The following is a 19,034-nucleotide window of genomic DNA, read 5'->3' as shown; positions in this document are numbered from 1 at the left end:
CAAATGAGGGAAAGGTGAATGAACAAGTTGAAGATGATGAGAATTTCGTTTTGGAGGAAAATGTAATTGAGAAAGACCAAGGCAAAATGAAGGATTCGAATGAGTTTGATGACGCCAAGCAAGCTTCCACTCCCGAAAAGGCCCACAACCCTCCAATACCCTTTCCAAATAGAGGTAGAGTAATGAATGAGGAGAAACAATTCTCCAAATTCTTAGACATGTTCAAAAAGCTTGAAGTTTCATTACCTTTCACCGAGGTAGTGACAAATGCCGCTCTACACAAAATTCTTGAAAGATGTGTTGACTAAGAAGAGAAGCATTGGGGGAGATGGTATAGTTTCTCTTAGAGGAGAATTTAGTGCAATCTTACTCAATCCCATGCCAGAGAAATTACAAGATCCGGGTAGTTTTTCCATCCCGTGCACGGTGGGTAATGTGAGCATAAAAAGGGCACTTTGTGGTCTTGGTGCTAGTGTTAGCATTTTGCCCCTTCACATTGCGAGGAAAGTTGGGCTATATGACATGATTCCCATCTCCATGACATTACAACTTGCGGATAGATCGGTACAAAGACCGATGGGTGTGATTGAGGATGTGCTGGTCAAGGTTGGCAACTTCTATATACACCTGGATTTCGTTGTACTCGATATTCCGGACGACCAACAAACACCAATCATACTAGGAAGGCCTTTATTAGCAACCGGAGATATTAATATTAGTATCAAGGAGGGGAAGCTCACCTTCAAGGTGGGAGGAAATGTTGTTGAATTTTCTTTGACAGGGGCAATGTCACAACCAATGTTTGAGAGTGTCTATTTGGTGGACATGTTAGAGGAAGTGATTGAAGATGCAAAGGATAAATTATCGGGGGAACATTTGGAAGAGCACTACGATGCTTTACCACTCATTCTTGATGAAGTTAAGGGTAAGAACTCCCCAAAGGTAGGCTCAAACCCTTACCCCTCCCTTGAATATGCTTATCTAGATGAGGCAAAAGCCTTCCCCGTCATCATTAATGCTAACCTAAAGGCTTCTCAAAAAGAAAAACTTTTAAATGTTCTCAAAGAAAATAAGAAAGCCATTGGGTATAGTCTATGATCTCCCGGGAATTGATCCTCGAATTTGGATGCACTGCATCAAACTTGAAGATGAATTCACTCCTTCCGCTCAACCAATGAGAAGGTTGAATGAGAAATTGAAGGAAGTGGTAAGGAAGGAAGTTGATAAATTGCGTGAGGCCGGAATTATATACTCCATCTCGGGGAGCGATTGGGTAAGCCCGACTCAAATTGTCCCCAAAAAGGGCGGTATGACCGTGGTTGAGAATGAGGAAGGTGAACTCATCTCCACCCGACCGGTCACGGGATGGAGAATGTGCATTGATTACCGAAAGCTCAATTCCACCTCAATCAAAGATCACTTCCCATTGCCATTTATGACCAAATGCTCGAGAGACTTGTCATTCATGAGTATTTTTGCTTTCTTGACGGTTATTCCGGGTTCTTTCAAATACCCATCCACCCGGATGATCAAGCAAAAACTACTTTCACTTGTCCTTATGGCGTCTTCGCATATCAAAGAATGCCATTCGGACTTTGCAATGCTCCCGGGATATTTCAAAGACCAATGATGTCCATCTTTTCTAAATACACTGAGAAAACAATGGAGGTGTTCATGGATGATTTTAGTGTCCATCGCAACTCAATCGGTGATTGTTAGAAGAACCTCTCCCAAGTGCTTCAAACTTGCATCCAATACAACCTTAAGTTGAATTGGGAAAAATGTCATTTCATGGTGCAAGAGGGAATGGTTCTTGGTCATGTTATTTCGAGTAAAGGGATCCAAGTGGATAAGGCCAGTTAAGGTGATTGAGAAACTTCCCCCACCCACCAATGTCAAGGGTGTGAGGAGTTTCTTGGGCCATGCGGATTTTTATCGAAGGTTTATCAAGGATTTCGCAAAAATCGCTAAACCCCTCACCTCACTTCTAGCCAACGACACTCCCTTTGTATTTAATGAAAGTTGTGTTGAGAGTTTTTGTAGGCTCAAGCAAGCTCTAATCTCGGTGTCAATTATGCAACCACCTAATTAGGATCTCCCCTTTGAAATAATATGCGATGCAAGTGATTTTGCATTGGGGGCGGTCTTGGGTCAAAGACATGACAAGAAGCTTCATGTGATCGCCTATGTGAGCAAGACCTTGGACAACACTCAATGCAATTAAACCACCACGGAAAAGGAAATGTTGGCGGTGGTGTACGCTTTTGAAAAATTTTGGCCCTATCTTCTATGTTCAAAGGTCATTGTTTACACGGATCACACCGCTATCAAGCAACTCATGGTAAAAAAGGACGCCAAGCCAAGACTAATTCGTTGGGTTTTGCTACTAAAAGAATTCGATAACATAATCAAGGATAAGCCGGGGTCCGAGAATCTTGTTGCGGATCATTTGTCAAGGTTGACTAGAGAATCCCGAGGGGATGTTGATGATGGAATCCCCATTTATGAGTGGTTTCCCGATGACTCTATCTTAGCTGTCATGCACTCCGAACCTTGGTATGCGGATATAGCTAACTACATGAGCTCTAACTTTATCCCGGAAGAACTTGATAACCAAGCTAGGAAGAAGTTGATATATGAGTCTAGGAGATATGTATGGGAAGATCCTTTCCTATATAGAAGATGCAATGAAGGGATTTATCAAAGATGTGTCACTCAAGAAGAAGGTCAAACAATTCTTCATGCTTGCCATGCTACTACTTATGGAGGGCATTTGTCCACCTCTATGACCAAAGCCCGGGTTCTTCGTTGTGGATTCTATTGGCCCTCTTTGTTCAAGGATGTCTATGTCATGGTTCACTCTTGTAACTCATGCCAAAGAAGAGGTAATATTAGAAGAAGAGATGAAATGCCCTTGAACAACATTTTGGAGGTAGAGCTCTTCGATGTATGGGGCGTGGATTTCATGAGACCGTTTCCATCATCATTTGGCAACCATACATCTTGGTTGCGGTGGATTATGTGTCCAAATGGATTGAAGCAATCGCCGCCCCTACCAATGATTCAAAGGTAGTGACCAAGTTATTCAAAGACTATATTTTCCCTCGCTTTGGAGTGTCCCGGGCCGTTATAAGTGATGGTGGGTCACATTTCATCAACCGCACCATCTACTCTCAACTTAAAAAGTACGGCGTCCGGCACAAAGTAGCTCTTCCATACCAACCCCAAACCAACGCGCAAGTGGAAGTATCGAATCGGCAAATCAAGACTATTTTGGAGCGGGTTGTGAACAAGTCTAGGAAATATTGGAGTGGTAAGCTCAATGACATGTTATGGGCTCTAAGAACCACCTACAAGACCCCAATCGGCACCACTCTTTACCATTTGGTCTTTGGCAAGTCTTGCCATTTAACTCTTGAGTTGGAGCATCGAGCAAGATGGGCTCTTAAGGAGCTCAACTATGATTTGGATGCCGCGGGGAACAAGCGGTTCCTTCAACTTAATGAACCTGATGAGTTGAGGATGGATGCCTATGAAAATGCTAAACTTTACAAGGAGCGGACCAAGCAATGGCATGACTCGAAGATCACAAGGAAGGAAATCGTTGTGGGAGACAAGGTACTACTCTTCAACTCCCGGTTTCAATTATTTCTCGGGAATTTGAGGTCCCGGTGGTCGGGACCCTTTGAGGTAGTGACCGTGTTTCCATATGGATCATTTGAGTTGAAGAATAGCAAAGGAGAATGCTTCAAAGTAAATGGCCACCTAGTGAAGTACTTTTATGAGGGTCAACCCATCGAGACCTGAAATGAAATTGATTTGGAAGACCCCCCCATCTTTGGGGGATGAGTAATCTCAAACTTGACCAAGAAATGGTTTGGTAGAATCCCACAACAACCACCATTTGTACATAGCATGCATGTAGTTAGAAATTGAGACGGTTTGGAAATGTCATTCTTGGAAAAATTTGGATTGCAAAGTGGGGCCCTTCACCTTACCCAAAATCCCGACATGAGGCGTCGGTTTGAAAACTGAAAACTCAGAAAATGGGTAAGTGAGGGAGTCAGGAATTGATTTGATAAGTCAAAAGAAGAAAACAAGCTGAAAATGAAGCACAGTTACTCTGTGTCGGTGCACCGGCAGCCGGTGCCTCCACCGCAGCGAGCTGAAAACTTTTTTGAAGAAAATTTGGAAATTTGAGCTGAGGAGAAGTCCCTTCCGGTAGGCCGGCAGTAGGTCCAGCGGCAGGGAGATCCACCATGAAGAAAAAGAAGAAAAAAAAATTGAAGGAAGTGTGTCCTCTGCCGGAAGGCCGGCTGCCGGCTCACCGGCAGAGGACCCAGCTATTTGAGGAAAATGAAGAGAAAGGCAAGGAGGAGTATCCTCTGCTGGCAGCTGGTCCACCGGCAGAGGAACCCATCACTAAGGAAAGAAGGAAAGAAATGAACAAGAGGAAGTCCCTGCCGGCAGCCGGCCCACCGGCAGGAGATTACGGTGAAGTTAAAAAATGAGAATAGGGGGTACTTTCTGCCGGTGGACCGGCAGTCGGTGCCCTCCACCGGCAGCGAGTCGAAAAATTTCTGAAGAAATAAAACGAAAAATCATATGTTCTCTGCCGGCTGCCTGTTCGCCCACCGGCAGAGACACATTTACAGCCTTTAATTTACCCGTGAGCAACATTTTCATTCATTAATTCTTCTTTCTTCTTCTCTCTTTTCACATCCATTCTCCTCCCATACTCCATCAAAACCCCTCAAACCACCATCAAATCACCACCATCCTTCACCAAACCTTCATCCACCATCAAACCATCACTCCGCCTTCCTTTTCTAACCTTCAATCACCAAAAACCATGGCTAACAAGGGGACTAGGGCGGAATTAGCATTGGCTCAACAAAGGTTAGTGGAGGCGGCGGCTTCCGATACCAACCCGGATCCCGACTTTCCGGATGTGGTGTTTGTCACTCAACCACATAAAGGTAAATTTATTTTGTTTTAAGAATCGCCCCCTTACTCCTACTAGGTTCATTTGTCACCATGTAATGAGAAATTTGGGATTGGATACGGAGACCTTTGAATTGTTTAAGGGTGTTGGGATGAAAGGGATGTATGATGACATGCATGAGGAAACTTACCCCCGTCTCACTTGGGAGTTCCTTAGTAGTTTCTGCCTTGAAAAACACCGGCAAACACAAATGTTTACCCAAATACATGTCTGATTAATGAACCGAGACCACTCCATGACTCTTGCTACGCTATGTCGAATTTTTGGCATAACAAATTCCCCAAACCACAAGCCACCCGAGAATATACACTTTTCTAGGGTTTTTAAGGCCATCTCGGAGTTATATGATCAAAATGGTATGAAAAGACCAGAAATTGCTTGCCATAATGCCCCTATGAGAATATGGCACCGATTCATGAGGGGTTCGGTTTTTTCAACTCATGAACCGTGGGTGTTCCGTGTTATTGAGCTAGAAATTTTGGGCTCTTACTTGCTCACAAACCCAACCCCCTACGAGTTAAATGTGGGTCATCATTTGGCCCTTCACTTGAGCAAACTCGCAAAATCTCTGGGGCATAAAGTTCCCCTTCATGTGGGTGGCCTCATCACCCGAATTGCCAAGTCTCTAGACAACCCGGTTGATTTTTCTACCTTGCGTTGGATTCGTGGAGAAACTTATATCACGAAAGATTGGTTAACGAAGAAACTTGAGTGGATAAAAACCAATCCTTTCGACGGGATTGACTATTGGCAAGTTCAAAAGAAGAATTTGGTCCCGATTCCCAATGCATCCAAATTTAAAATCAAACCCGGTGAAAACTCTTACCTCCTTGAAATTGAGGCGGAGGCCGACGAATCTCAACCTCCCCCGGTTCAAACAATTGTCTACGGGAGGGACAACCGGACGGAGACCCCATCTAGTCTCCAATACTCCATGCCCAACCCATCCTTCTGACCACCCCTCTTCCAACCTCAACCATGGGTTTTCAACTTTGGCGAGGGCTCCTATAGCCAACCTCCTCCACCGGACCCACTCCACGCCGACTTGATCACCTTCATGAATGATATGCGGTTGGATATGCGAATCGCCGCTAGTGAGAGGCGCGGTATAGAACAACGATTGGACCGGATTTACTATGACCAATCGGTGGGTCAATTTCCGGTCTATGATGACTATATGAGGAGGAACTAAGAGCATCCATCCCACCTCCACCCTTCATATTACCTCGAGCCGGGTGGTGGTTACCACAACAAAGGGACATTTGTTTATGCCGACATCAATCTTCGGCCGGATTACTTCGCCTCCCCGGTTTTTCCCCCTCCCGCTTCTCAAGGGGAGGGGCATGATGCGCAATGGTTTAGAGGTGCACCCTATATTTTTGGGAATCCCGAGGTTGGGAGTTGTTCGGGAGCGGGCACGGAGGTCTACATCGACTCCGCCACGGGATTTGGCGACCCCTCCGCCCCTATTAACACCGATGATTTCCTTAGGGAGTCCGAGTTCGGACCGGAGAAGATGATGATGAGGAGGAGGAGGACAACGAGTCCTAGGAGGCCTAGTCCTTGTCCTACTTTTGCTCCCTTTCCAATCCAAAGACAAGTATGATTCCCTAAATCCAAACCTTTTCATTCATATTTCCATTTTGTATGCATTTAGTTAGTTGTATGATATGTAGAATAGAATCATGTAGTTGCATTCATTTAAGCTTGCATTAGATTTCAATTTTGTAATATATTGTCACATATAATTGCATTTATTTAGCATAGTTTGCATTGTTATTTCCAGGTTACATATAGCCTAGTTCATGCATTGCGTCTCCATTTAAAAACACAAAAAAAAAACCGAAAAATCGAAAATTTTACAAAAACACGCATTTTAATTTTCGAATCTCCTCCATACACTATGTACATAGATAAGTGTGAGGAGGAGATTCCATATATTCAAAAAATACAAAAACATGTCTTCTATATTAAAAAAAAAATCAACAAAACACAAAAACACGTTCTTTTTCATTACTTCTGCCTCCCACCCACGCTTCCCCCTTCACCGGGTATTGTATATAGCAAGTGTGGGGAGGAGGCCCAAAAAAAAAGCAAAAACATGTTATTTAATTTTGAGAAAACCCCAAAATACAAAACCAAGTGCTTTATTTTGAAATAAATTAACAAAAATACAAAAAAATGTTATTTCCTTTTCCATTTCCTCCCTACATTTCGTTCCATCGAGGACGATGTAAGTCTTAAGTGTGGGGAGGGAAATATCTACTTCGTATATATTTGTAAATAATGTACATTTGTTAATAATTTATAATTTGACTAAATTTCAAAAAATCAAAAAGAATAGAAAAATCAAAAAAATATTGCATTGTATATATATATTTGTTTGTTGGCTAACCTTTGGCATAGACATTGATCATTTGAGGCAAAAAGGAGCTAGAAGACCGCTTGGTAAACTCGTTCTAATCTCTTACTCCTTTACCGTTCTTTCTTTATATATCTTGTATATTTGAAGGAGGATGGGATTTTGTGCCTTGGATGTTCCTTTGGGGAACTTTTGGATTGTTGGTGTTGATATGCTTCTAGGTTTAGTCAAAATTATTGCACGTCTCCTTTATGTCATTTCCATTTCTCGCATGCATTGTCACGTGTATATATATGTCATGTTTCCATCTTGTGCACTTAGTTTGTATATAATGTTGTGCTTGAAATATGGTCAAGGGTGGGAAGCATATATCTCAAGGATGAGTCAAGTCCCAATCGTGTCTTCCCTCTTCTCGTGGCTTGCACCCATGTCCATAGGTTAGCCTTGGGAAATTTGAGACCCGGCTAACGAGTCTAGGCCGTCTTGTGAGACCATTGACCGTAGGCTAGACCTAAGTCTCGACCTAGCTACTCATATGTGCGGATTAGAGCCTCCCAAGGTTGGTACATTCATATCCAACCCTCATTTAGGATTGTGAGTAGGTCTCCTCGCGGGACGTGTTATGTCTAGACGCATAAGTGTGTCATTCCGTCCTTAGACCATGATTTGCATTTCATTTTTTGTGCACAAGTTATGAAATAAAATTTGTTTTCACATGCATATGAACCTCACATTACCAAATTGCCTTATTTTGTCCCTTCCACTATCTCCATTTTTTATTCACCTCCTTTGAGCCTTAGCCTTTCCATTTGGCAAACCCATAAAATAGCTATATTCCATATCCACCCTTCCTTGATCAAGAATTGGTTGGTTTTGTAGTAGTGTTTTAGTAGGTGATTTGGGTCATGGTGGTCGATAGTGTATATATCCACTTGGGTCGAAATTTGGTATGCATTTTGCATTGTATATGAATAAGAGGTATTAATGTTGAAATGAAAAAACGAAATAGAAAAGTGAAAAAGTTTTGAAAAATTCAAAAAGAGCTAGTTGTGTTGTATATATATGTGTTAAGAAAAGAAAAAGGCAAGCAACTCCCCTCCTCATCATTTAAAGGGGTGGAAAAAGTCGTTGCTAGAATAAGGGGCAGTTTGATGTTTTTCCAAAGTGAGTCGGGTTTGCACAATTTTTTTGCATGATTTTGGGAAACCGAACAACTGTTAGGGTGTAGACGTTGCTCATTTGTTGAAATAAGAGGAGTATTTTCAAGTTTTTCCAATTTGAGTTGGGTTTATGCAATTTTTGCATAGTGTTGGTTGTCAATTCTATGTTAGGACATAGACGTGTCTCATGTGTTGCAATAAGAAGTGGGATGTGATGTGTCGACAATTCTTGATTTGAACTCCACATGTCCAAACGGTGCTTGCACCAATCCCGTTTCATCCTACTCCCTAGCCCCGTTACAACCCTTATTTCATGACTTGTGCATTGTTACATTTTTCCATCTCATTTGGACATAGGACGGCCTTACACATTAGATTGTGGGCACGTTCTCACGAGTCGGAGTAGGAGAGTGTTTAGGTTCCGTTTTGTACAAAAACACCCGGGATTCTCATGAGAGACGAGTGAAAACCGTGAGGATGTCGTTGACTTAGGTTCCCTTAGTCATGTCTTTTGGTTCAATCTTTTGTTGGCTTTGTAGTTCTCGGAGGTCTAGTCTTTCTTTCCCCTTTCCCGCTTTAGAATCCGTTTCTTGAGCTTTATTAGACACATTAGGGTTGCCTATGGGGTCGGCACCTCCATTGAGACTCTGAGACGATATTTCCCGACCGAGACCATGTTTTTGAGCTGAAAACTCGGCCACTTAGATGAGGAAGTGGACCATTTTTGGCTAGATGCATTCTATTACTTGCTTTTGTGCTTATATGATTGGATGCATCACATTTTTCTTGCAAGACCTCACTTGCCTCATGAGTCGTGCTTTACCTCATAAGCACGACTATGTGAGTTGAAAGGCGTAGAATGCGCTAATACTCGATCGGCTTATGTAGTAGAATAATTGAGTGATGCTTATATTATGCACGTACTCTTGATACTTATTATAGTAGTGTCTTGCATATTGATTTTGGATTTACTCGAGGACGAGTAAAGTTCAAGTGTGGGGAGGTTTGATATATGATTTATTTGCACCAAATTTCCCTTCTTCTTTCATGCATTCCGACTCCTATCGAGTCGATTTTGTGCGCCTTAACTTACATTTTGTGCCTGATACCCGTATTTATGATTTTGTGCCCCTCTTGCAGAATTCGAGGCGGTCATAGAGGAATCGGGGAAAGAGAGGCGGTTCGATGATCAAGCATGAAGAAGAGAGGGTGAAATGATGAAGCAGTGCCCTCTGCCGGCAGCCAGTCCACCGGCAGGGAACACTACAAGGTGAAAAGAGAAAGGAAGAAATCTGAAGAAGAGCTCCCTGCCGGCAGACCAGCAGACCGGCCCACCGGCAGGGAATACGTGCCAACACTTAGAAAAATTTAAGAAGCTTTTTGGAGCCAAAATTGTGAGAGCTCACTACCGGTTGGGGTAGCCGGCAGCGGGTCAACCGGCACGCGCTTCCCCTTTTGAATAAATGAAGAAGAAAATCCAAGAAGGAGTACTCTCTGCCGGCAGGCCGGCAGCCGGTCCACCGGAAGAGAGATCCCCAGGTCTAATTTTTGCCAGATTTTGAAGATGACGCTCCCGGTTGATATTGCCGACACAGGACGACAGCTGCGACAATTTGGGCTTTATTTCCTCCTTTTCTCTAATCCAATGAAATAGTATAAATACCCCCTCCCTAATCAATTGTAAAGACATACCCTAGATCTGAAATTACAACCTTAATCTTATGAAAACCCTTAATCAAAACTTCAATCTTTCTTCAATCAATCATTAGTTACTTGTTATTCTAGCTTAGAAATAGTATTGTTGGATTGTTTACATTTAGTATTGGGTTGTTAATTGGGGATTGGTGAAGATTATTCTTCTATTAATCAAAGGTTGCAATTTTTTTTCATTATTGGTATAATCTCTTCCTTATTGTTGTTTATCTTTCAATTGTTTACATATTCAAGTTTATTTAATTAATCCATCTTCATATTATGTCAGCTCTTGTTTGTTACATGTCAAAGCATCCATCTTTTGTGTTTGTTATCATAGCTATGTGTGAGTAGTGCCTTACTAGGATGGAGGGGGATCTCATATAGCATCATAAGGGTAGATTATAGCATAGAAAGATATAATTCTTGAGTTTAAGCATCCCAATTCTATTTTGCATGCTAGGTGTTTGTGTTAATGCTTGAATGAGGGTTTAAGTGTTTTCACTATCTATCTTTGCTTTTTGAGTGAGAACTTGGCTAGTAACTAGGATTAGCATGATAAAATTATAGTTGAGTTGATTAGGTGAGGACTTAATTGATCTTAACTTGGGATTAGTCTCTTATCGAGAGATAGAGACTTCTCTATGCTTTTACTTTCGAATTTATCACCCTATGCATGTCTCCCCATAACTATATGAGTGAACCTAATATCCTAGTCTCTTAATTATTGTTATTCACCATCTTAAGCATTCATTCGACTTTCCTTGTTTTAGTAATCTCCTCTAGTTAGTTAACCTTCCCAAATCTATTTTATTTGAACTAAACTAGTAGCTAAATATCTAACCCTAGGGCCATAATACCGTCCTTTGGGCTCAACCCCCGTAAGTACAACGACATCGTACACTTCCGAGGAATTACAAATAAAAATCACAACACTTTCCTTGCATTCTCTCAGCTTTTTTTCTTTCCTTCTTTGTGACTTTAGGTTTTCTTTTTTTTGGATCTCATAGTTGTGCACTACTCTTTGAGAGTTTTTGTACCTTTGTTTTCCCTTGGTTCTTGTGTTACTTTGGGTAATTGAAAACTTTAAATTTTTCGATTATCGCTTTCATCCGCGAGGATGTTATAGGTCAATTTAGTTTCTTTTCCTTATAAAAAAAAATAGAATTAACATCCGGGTTGGGTAGTTGGAGATGGGTGAGAAAGGCTGTAACATTATGACAGCCAACTCCTTCCCAATCACAACAACTCTTCCGTTTCCAAGATGACAACCTACTATTTGTCGGGCCGCTAAGGCTGTGCTTGAACTTGAGCAGCGCCTCTCGTTCCGCATCATGACAGACAACTGCCAAGCCTTGGTGTACATCTAGTGCACCCAAGTTCAGTAGCAATATGAAAAGAAGAAAGTGTGTTATAAGACATGATGTCAACCAGGGGCGTCTTAAAATAAATGGAGGCCCAGTGCGACACGGAAAAATGAGGCTCCAAAATGAATGCACGAGTATATTATACTTCGAGATTTGCATTGAATTTCATTAATAAAAGCTTAAAATACGGTTATCAAAAGCGGAGACCGGTTCCCACGCCCGTGGTTGCCCGTGGCCTTAGACAGCCCTAATGTCAACATTGTTCATTCAAAGAAACACAAGTCTGGATTTTCCTTTGTTATAAAGAAGCTTTGATGGGTGTGTTAACTGATGAATTGGCCACAAAGATAGATTCTCAAGTCAAATATTGTGAACTAAAAAGACACTCTAAAATTAAACTAAGAACAGTCAAGAAATATAGGGTTTTGATTTTTCCCAAGAACAAAAGCAAAGATGGTTTCTTCTTCTTCTTTTGAAGAGTAATAAAGGAATTGCAAGCATGATAAAATGTGGCAAAGAGTATGTTGTGCGAAAGCGTAAATATCCTTCTATTGGGCCTCTGCTGCATCTATGTCCACTGTTCTTGTCCGCTTTGAGCCAAGCCCTCACGGATTTACTCTTGGACCCCTTCCCAAAAGGCCCCGTACTATTATATTCTTTAAACACTTATAAAGATGATCTTGTGGAACATGGGTTTGCACCCTAACAGAGTCGAATCATGATAACGATATGGATGTTATTCTAGCTGGTATGGCTTCTCTCAATGACGAAATTGCGTTGTTTAAGAAAGAAGCTGAGAACCAATTCAACCAGAATCATTGCAGGTAACAAATTAGTCAAGCTGTTGACTTCGAAATGGCTGTTGATGAAGTTGACATTCTTCGACGTATCATGCATGATACATTTACTTGCGTTTAATATTTTTCAGACTTTTTAACCTTTGGTAATCCTGAGGTCGAGAAGTAGCATACTTTGGCGTACTTACGGCAATGTAACAATCAGTATATGATAAATCATGAAGATTGAGATTGTTTTGTTAGTATCAATCAAGCCAAATCTCACGCTCATGAATTGGCCACACAAGTAGTTTCTCAAGTCAAATATTGTGAATAAGAAAATTAAACTAAGAACAATCAAGAAAGATGGCGTTTTGATTTTTCCCAAATAAAAAACTTGAGAAATGTCAACTACGTACTGTTCTCGTCCCCAATTAAAAACAAAGATGAAGCTCCCATTTTGACTCCTGCCAATCTTAAATGGTCACTTTTTACCTTCTTGTACTGTACGATCGTCTTACATTCTTACCCTATAAATTTGTGATGACCCATTTGAAGAGTAAAGGTAAACCTGGCAAATCGGGTCAACGGGTCGGGTTCGGGTTGGGTCGTTTTGGGTTTCTCGAATTTTCGGGTTTATGGCTCTATTTTGGGTTTGTTGGTCGGGTCTATTCTGGGTTAAGCGGATCGGGTTGATTCGGGCCGGATCATTTTCGGCCAATGATTAAGAGAGACAAAAGCATTTCAAGTGTTTTTGGGTCAATTAAAGTTATGTTTTATCGGGTCATTTCGGGTTTAGTAGTTTCGCGTCGGGTCATTTTGGATCGGCATTGTTACGGGTATATGAAAGTTCGGGTTATTTTCGGGTTGGGTCAAGTCATGTCAATTTGGGTTTCGGGTATCATTCGGGTGCGGCAGTTCGGGTCGATTTCGGGTCTCGGGTTGGGTCATTTCGGGTGGGCTCTGTTACGGTATATGAAAGTTCGGGTTATTTTCGGGTCGAGTCGGGTCCATTTGGACTTCGGGTCGATTTCGGATCTCGGGTTGGGTCAATCGGGTAGGGACGTAGGGTTGATTTTGCCAGGTCTAGCTAAGGGGGTTGTAAGCAAAAACAAAGCTAAAGGCCCAATCTTTTACTCGGTCTTGACCCATTGTTTAATTTAATCTACCTTGTTTCCGTCCGAATTGATATACCCACAAGACAAAAAAGACGAAAGTAATACGAAAATCCCGAGTGATATGATATCAATCTAAAAAATGAGCAAACAATAATATTAAGTCGGGTTATTAAATTAACCATACAAGAGGTAAAATGTGGGTTAAAAATGCGTAAAATATAGTGTGATCAAGCTGAACTTTCAGATTCGATTACAAGCTCACTCAAGCTTAAGCTCAAATCAACTTATTTACCCCGCTTACATTTCTATGATGGAATATCTCTCTAACGACCTTCCCATTGTTTATTTCCGTTTATTCACAATAATGTCTCATTATCTATTTTTGGTAAACTTTTACTTATTTTAATCACTTCAACCCCACAACAATACCACATCTCAACCCAAAACAATACTTATTTTAATCACTTCACTCACAATAATACACCACAATATCTTCCTTGTCTCCAATTAACTCACCCCACCACAATACTTTACATTATTTAACTCATTTCCTTAATTCTCGTGTCATCCCCACAACGGGACACTTATCTAAAATAGGAGGGAGCATTAAATTATTGAGAGATCATTTTTATCATATCTCTTTACATTTCTTTCGTAACCCATTTATTTTTCATTGTGTCTCGGAACAACTATTTTTATTTAGTACATGTTTTTATAAACAAGTTCACCCATTGTATTATTTTTATTACCATCATCATCATATACATATATTGCTCTCATGCAGTTGCCAATAAGCTGACATGACATCTCAAATTAATTTCACAATCTGACGTGACGTTAAACTAGAGACTATAAATTATAAATTATAATTTATAAATATAAATATAATAATAAAATAATAAGTAACTAAACTCAGTTTTCACAAAATAAAACTGTACCACCCCCTTCTTACCTGGTCATGGTAATAGGACTATGGGAGAATGTTACCATCTTGGTTTCCCGATGCGGTGAAATCGGAGTTGCAATTAAGAAACAACTTAAATAAATATAAGTTTACTAATTTAAAAACAAATGAATAAATGAATAACAAATGTGAACTAGACATTATACAACTTGTCTACCATCTAAATTATCTATCCATGCTACTCGACTCTAAGTACGATGCTCGTCCCGTCTCCCGTGTGACATCATAACAACTTGTTAATCTGCTCCCCATATGATCGGAATTACCATATGGATCAACACAGGTCACCCCGGAAATAAGTGACAATTACACAACCACACAACACGTCAATTCCAATAAATAAATATAAGGAACAACATGATAATTAAATATGCAACATGCCAATAATATGAATGGAACATGATTATACCATAACCATGTCGGTACCGGGACGCGCCCAGATGTACCCAGAACCACCGATGCCAGAGACATGCCCACGATACCACCACAACAAGTTACCGGGACACGCCTAAACGTACCGGGTCCGGAAGCCAACCGGATCCCCTGCCAGACATCGTGTCTCACCCACGCGAGTCCCTCCGTATTCAAACCAACCGGATCGCGCTCATTTTTGACACTGCACCTCATCTTAAAGATCGTGCTCTTATTAATGAAAAGTTAAAGTTGTTTTACTTAGTTTTTGAGTATAGATTCAAACAATATCAAGTTGTTGACAAGGTGAATTGTTGGCTTAATCATAAAAGCGGATTTGCAAGTACTAGTAATAGTTCAAGTTTGTTTTGTGTGTTATGTAAAACAAATAGTGGATGTGTTGGTTCAATTAGTCAAGTTTCACTCGTAACCCGTAGTGGCGAGACGGATTATAGTTTGGCTCAAAATCCGCAGTGACGAGTCGGGCATTCAAAATGGCGAGGAGTATAGTTTGGCTCAAAATCCACAGTGACGAGCCGGGCATTCAAAAATGAGGAAGAGTATAGTTTGGCTCAAAATCTGCAGTGACGAGCCGAGCATTAAAAAATGCCTTTTACTAGTCGTATGAGGTAGAGTCATTAGATACTCTGGTTAGGCGTTGACCTGACATGATTCTTTTTTTTATGATAGTAGTATACTTATAATATTCTCTATTGTTAACTTGATTTACTTTTGTGAGATGGGTAATTAAGCGATGGAGTAGTCAAAGATTATAGTGGTACATAATTGTAACTGGATGTAACACCCCCGCACACCAGGAAGCCTTACCAAGGACCATCCCAATGTATGAAGGTGTTACCATCTCGGTTTCTCGAGGTAGTAGATCAAATAGACAATAAAAGAACATTTACAAGTTAGTACTTTAACTCTTTACAACCAAATACAAAACTGATTACAAGCGATGACAAAGGCTACTATAAACTCATGCCTCTGCATTTCTAGACCGGTAGCGTGATGACTCGATTCCCTCCATGCCCAGCAGCAACAGACCGACTGTACCTGCTAAGCCAACTGCTCACCATCCCCGAATGGATCACCACAGTTTTGAAAACACAACACGGGGTCAGTACTGCACAATCAAAATAAGACAGATATGATAAGTAACCAGCTGATCATCCACCATCTCCGGTCTACCGAGCTCACACAGTAACTGACTACACCCCGAAAGGTGTAGCCCTGCCAGATTACCCATCGCAACAGGTAATCCTCACCGCCAGTGGGGGACTGCAGCCAATCCCCACCTAAATGTCGCTCATCAATGAGCGATAACTCTGTCCCTTAATGTGCACATCCTCTCCCGTGACGGGTTCCACGGAGGGCGAACTAGGGCGTGAAGCCACTCCCGCAAGTGACTCCACCACAATCATCACAACACCACAACATCACAACCACCACCACAACACTAACACTCCAATGACAGCAGATAACAGTAAACACAAAACAATCACATCTTAATTCAATTAACAGAACTAAGTAGGAAAACCCTACCTTAACGCCAACCATGAAAATGCATCCACACATAGCCAAGCTAGACTCCGAGATGAATCCTACAACGATGACCACATCCTATTATACAACTACTTCCAACAATCTACTGAAGAAAACCACAAAACAGCAACTTACCTAATGACGCGGACCAACGGTGACACGAACGACGACCACGCACACGTCCTTTCTATGCAAACCCCGTCTTTCCCATGGTTGAGGTGTAGACTACATGTATGAGAGTGTGTGAAGGTAGAGGTGATTGGTGAGAGAGGGGTAAGCTAGGTGTCACGGTCCGCTACTTTTGCCGGACCGTGGCGCGCACCCTTGCCCGTCTCAAGGCAAGATGCAAGCGACAAGGATCTTCGTACTAGTGAGGGATCGCCCACTAGCACGATACTCGGGTCTCAAGTCGGTGTGTGTCGGGAATCCTAGTCACGATTATCAAGTCCGGCACACGAAAGCAATAAAAGTAAGCAATACGATTATTGAAAGCAAGCAACAAGCAACAACAAGCTTTTGGATGAGAAGCGGTTTTTCATTGACTAGCACCTCTCATAGAGGCAAATTTGATAGTTTGGTCCTGGTAGCAGGAAACATTGAATTTAAAAGTTTAGTGTAGAATAGCGATATACCTATTTATGGAAACCTATTCTAAAACTACTAAGAAAATACTTACTACAAATGTACAAGGAAAATGAAATTACATAAGCATAAATAAATCTAAGGGTTCGAAGTGTGCGGATCGTCACACTCTCCCCAACCTAATCTGTTGCCGCCCTCGGCAACACAAAAATCTCGAACGGCGCTTCAGTGAGGCATCTTCGGTGAGCTGTGGTCGTCCATGCTGCATTGTGGTTTGGCTTTCTCTTGAGTCCGGCTTGTAGATACTTCTCGGTCCACACCATGATCGGATTCATCGTCCCTTCAAGAATAGAGTGCATTTCCTTGACGGCAAGACTCCCGAACATCATGTCCTCCAAGTTTATCACTCGCCTCTGATCATTCTGGAAAGTCCAAGTCCTCGTTGCTCGAGCGGAAATTTTACGAGATCGTTCAAGGTGCTTGCTCCATCGCACCTTCACCTTGTCCATCACCACTTCGCACTGCATTCAAGGGTAAGTGAGTTCTCCGAACGCCGAATCGCATTTCGGCGCGGCCCCCGATGGTATGAGGCCTTCTCTCTTGGGTCGATCGACCCGCAAACCAGACGTCGATTCAAAGATATCGACGCGGCCCCTCGATGGTACGAGGCCTATTTCTTTGGGCATTTCGGCCCTCATTGTCTACTCCTCGGTGAGGAGGTAGACTCTCCTTTCGTCTCCCGGGCCACTTAGCGGCGTAGTTAGCCCGGGTCTTGTTCGCCTCGGCTCCACCGAACCTTTAGGCATTCTCCAAGGTTGCATTCCTTGTTTCGGCGTCGGTATCACCCTCATAGCCGAAATTCGATGCTGCCCCTTGTCTTCGTCGCGTCTCACCGTCTTCACTACGATAGACCCCATTAGTAGCATCGATCCGTCACTCGGTTTCAATACTACCAATGCTTTCGAAAGAAGCGCATCCGAGTACTAACTTGAAATCATCCATGAACGGTGGTGAAGTCGAGCTCCCCGCCCACTCACCCACTTGGACCGCGACCTTCTTAGCCACTCCTTGGACGCGTCTCATTTTCCCATTGACCTGGCTTTAGGCGGTGTTAGCATCCCGCGTAACTAGCCCCAACCGATCAGCTTCCTCTTTAGTAACAAAGTTGTGGGAGGCGCCCGAGTCGATCAAGGCTCGTGCTTGCTTCCCATTCACCATCAAGTCCACGTACATGAGCCCGTTGGATTTCTTGGCGGAGGAATCTTCGTACTTCCCCATCGCGCTGATCCTTTGAAGTGAGCCCGTCCGTGGTTGGTCTTCACCATCACTCGAGTCTTCGTTACACTCTTGGTGATAGTCGGCCAACGCCCCATCAAGACGTTCTTGAGCCCCTTTCGGCATCTACTTGAACATGGCATTGAACTCCGCTTTGTTCGGACAATCGGCCATCTTGTGAGGACCCTTGCACACAAAACACGCGAACGGTCTCTTCGTTGTGGAAGCATTAGAGTTTCCCGCCTTAGAAGACGAGCTTGAGGGCGAGTTTGTAGTGCTCGCCGATTGGGCTTGACTTCCTTGTGAGCGGAACCGACTGTTCCCAACTGAAATGGCGTTGTTTTGTGGCCTTTGTCCATTGTACCCACTTTGTGATGCACCCATATTCCCCGTTGGTGCCACAACTCTTGGTGCCTCTCGCTCTCCGTGAAAGTCGAGTAGGCGCTCCGCAGCCGATATGGCCGAAGACAGAGTTTTGGGATTCTGCCTCATGACCTCTTGTTGTGCCCACCTCTTCAACCCGTCAATGAATTCGAATGTCCTATCCGTCTTGGACATTTCGGTAATCTCGAGCATGCACGCTGAGAATTCCCTCACATATTCCCGGATTGATTTGGTGTGCTTGATTTCCTTCAACTTCTTCCGAGCAACAAACTCCGTGTTCTCGGGGTAGAAGTGATCCTTCAAGATCCTCTTGAAGTCGGCCCACGATGTCACCGTAATCGTGCCCGCATCGATTTCCTTGTACCTAGCCCTCCACCACATCTTGGCATC

The 19,034-nt window shown here is 42.5% G+C and overlaps 1 protein-coding gene across 1 annotated transcript; it reads left to right on the top strand.

Annotated features, from left to right (window-relative positions):
* The first annotated feature begins 267 nt into the window (after positions 1-267).
* LOC141655157 (uncharacterized) lies at positions 268-1,098 on the top strand. Its single transcript, XM_074462249.1, has one exon. It carries the CDS (start codon positions 268-270, stop codon positions 1,096-1,098), a length of 831 nt encoding a protein of 276 aa, XP_074318350.1.
* The last annotated feature ends 17,936 nt before the right edge of the window (positions 1,099-19,034 follow it).

This window comes from Silene latifolia, chromosome 5 (assembly GCF_048544455.1).
Source record: "Silene latifolia isolate original U9 population chromosome 5, ASM4854445v1, whole genome shotgun sequence".
In the NCBI taxonomy this organism is placed as follows: Eukaryota; Viridiplantae; Streptophyta; class Magnoliopsida; order Caryophyllales; family Caryophyllaceae; genus Silene; species Silene latifolia.
The sequence above is the reverse complement of the archived record's forward strand: the minus strand, read 5'-3'. Positions and strand labels throughout refer to the sequence as shown.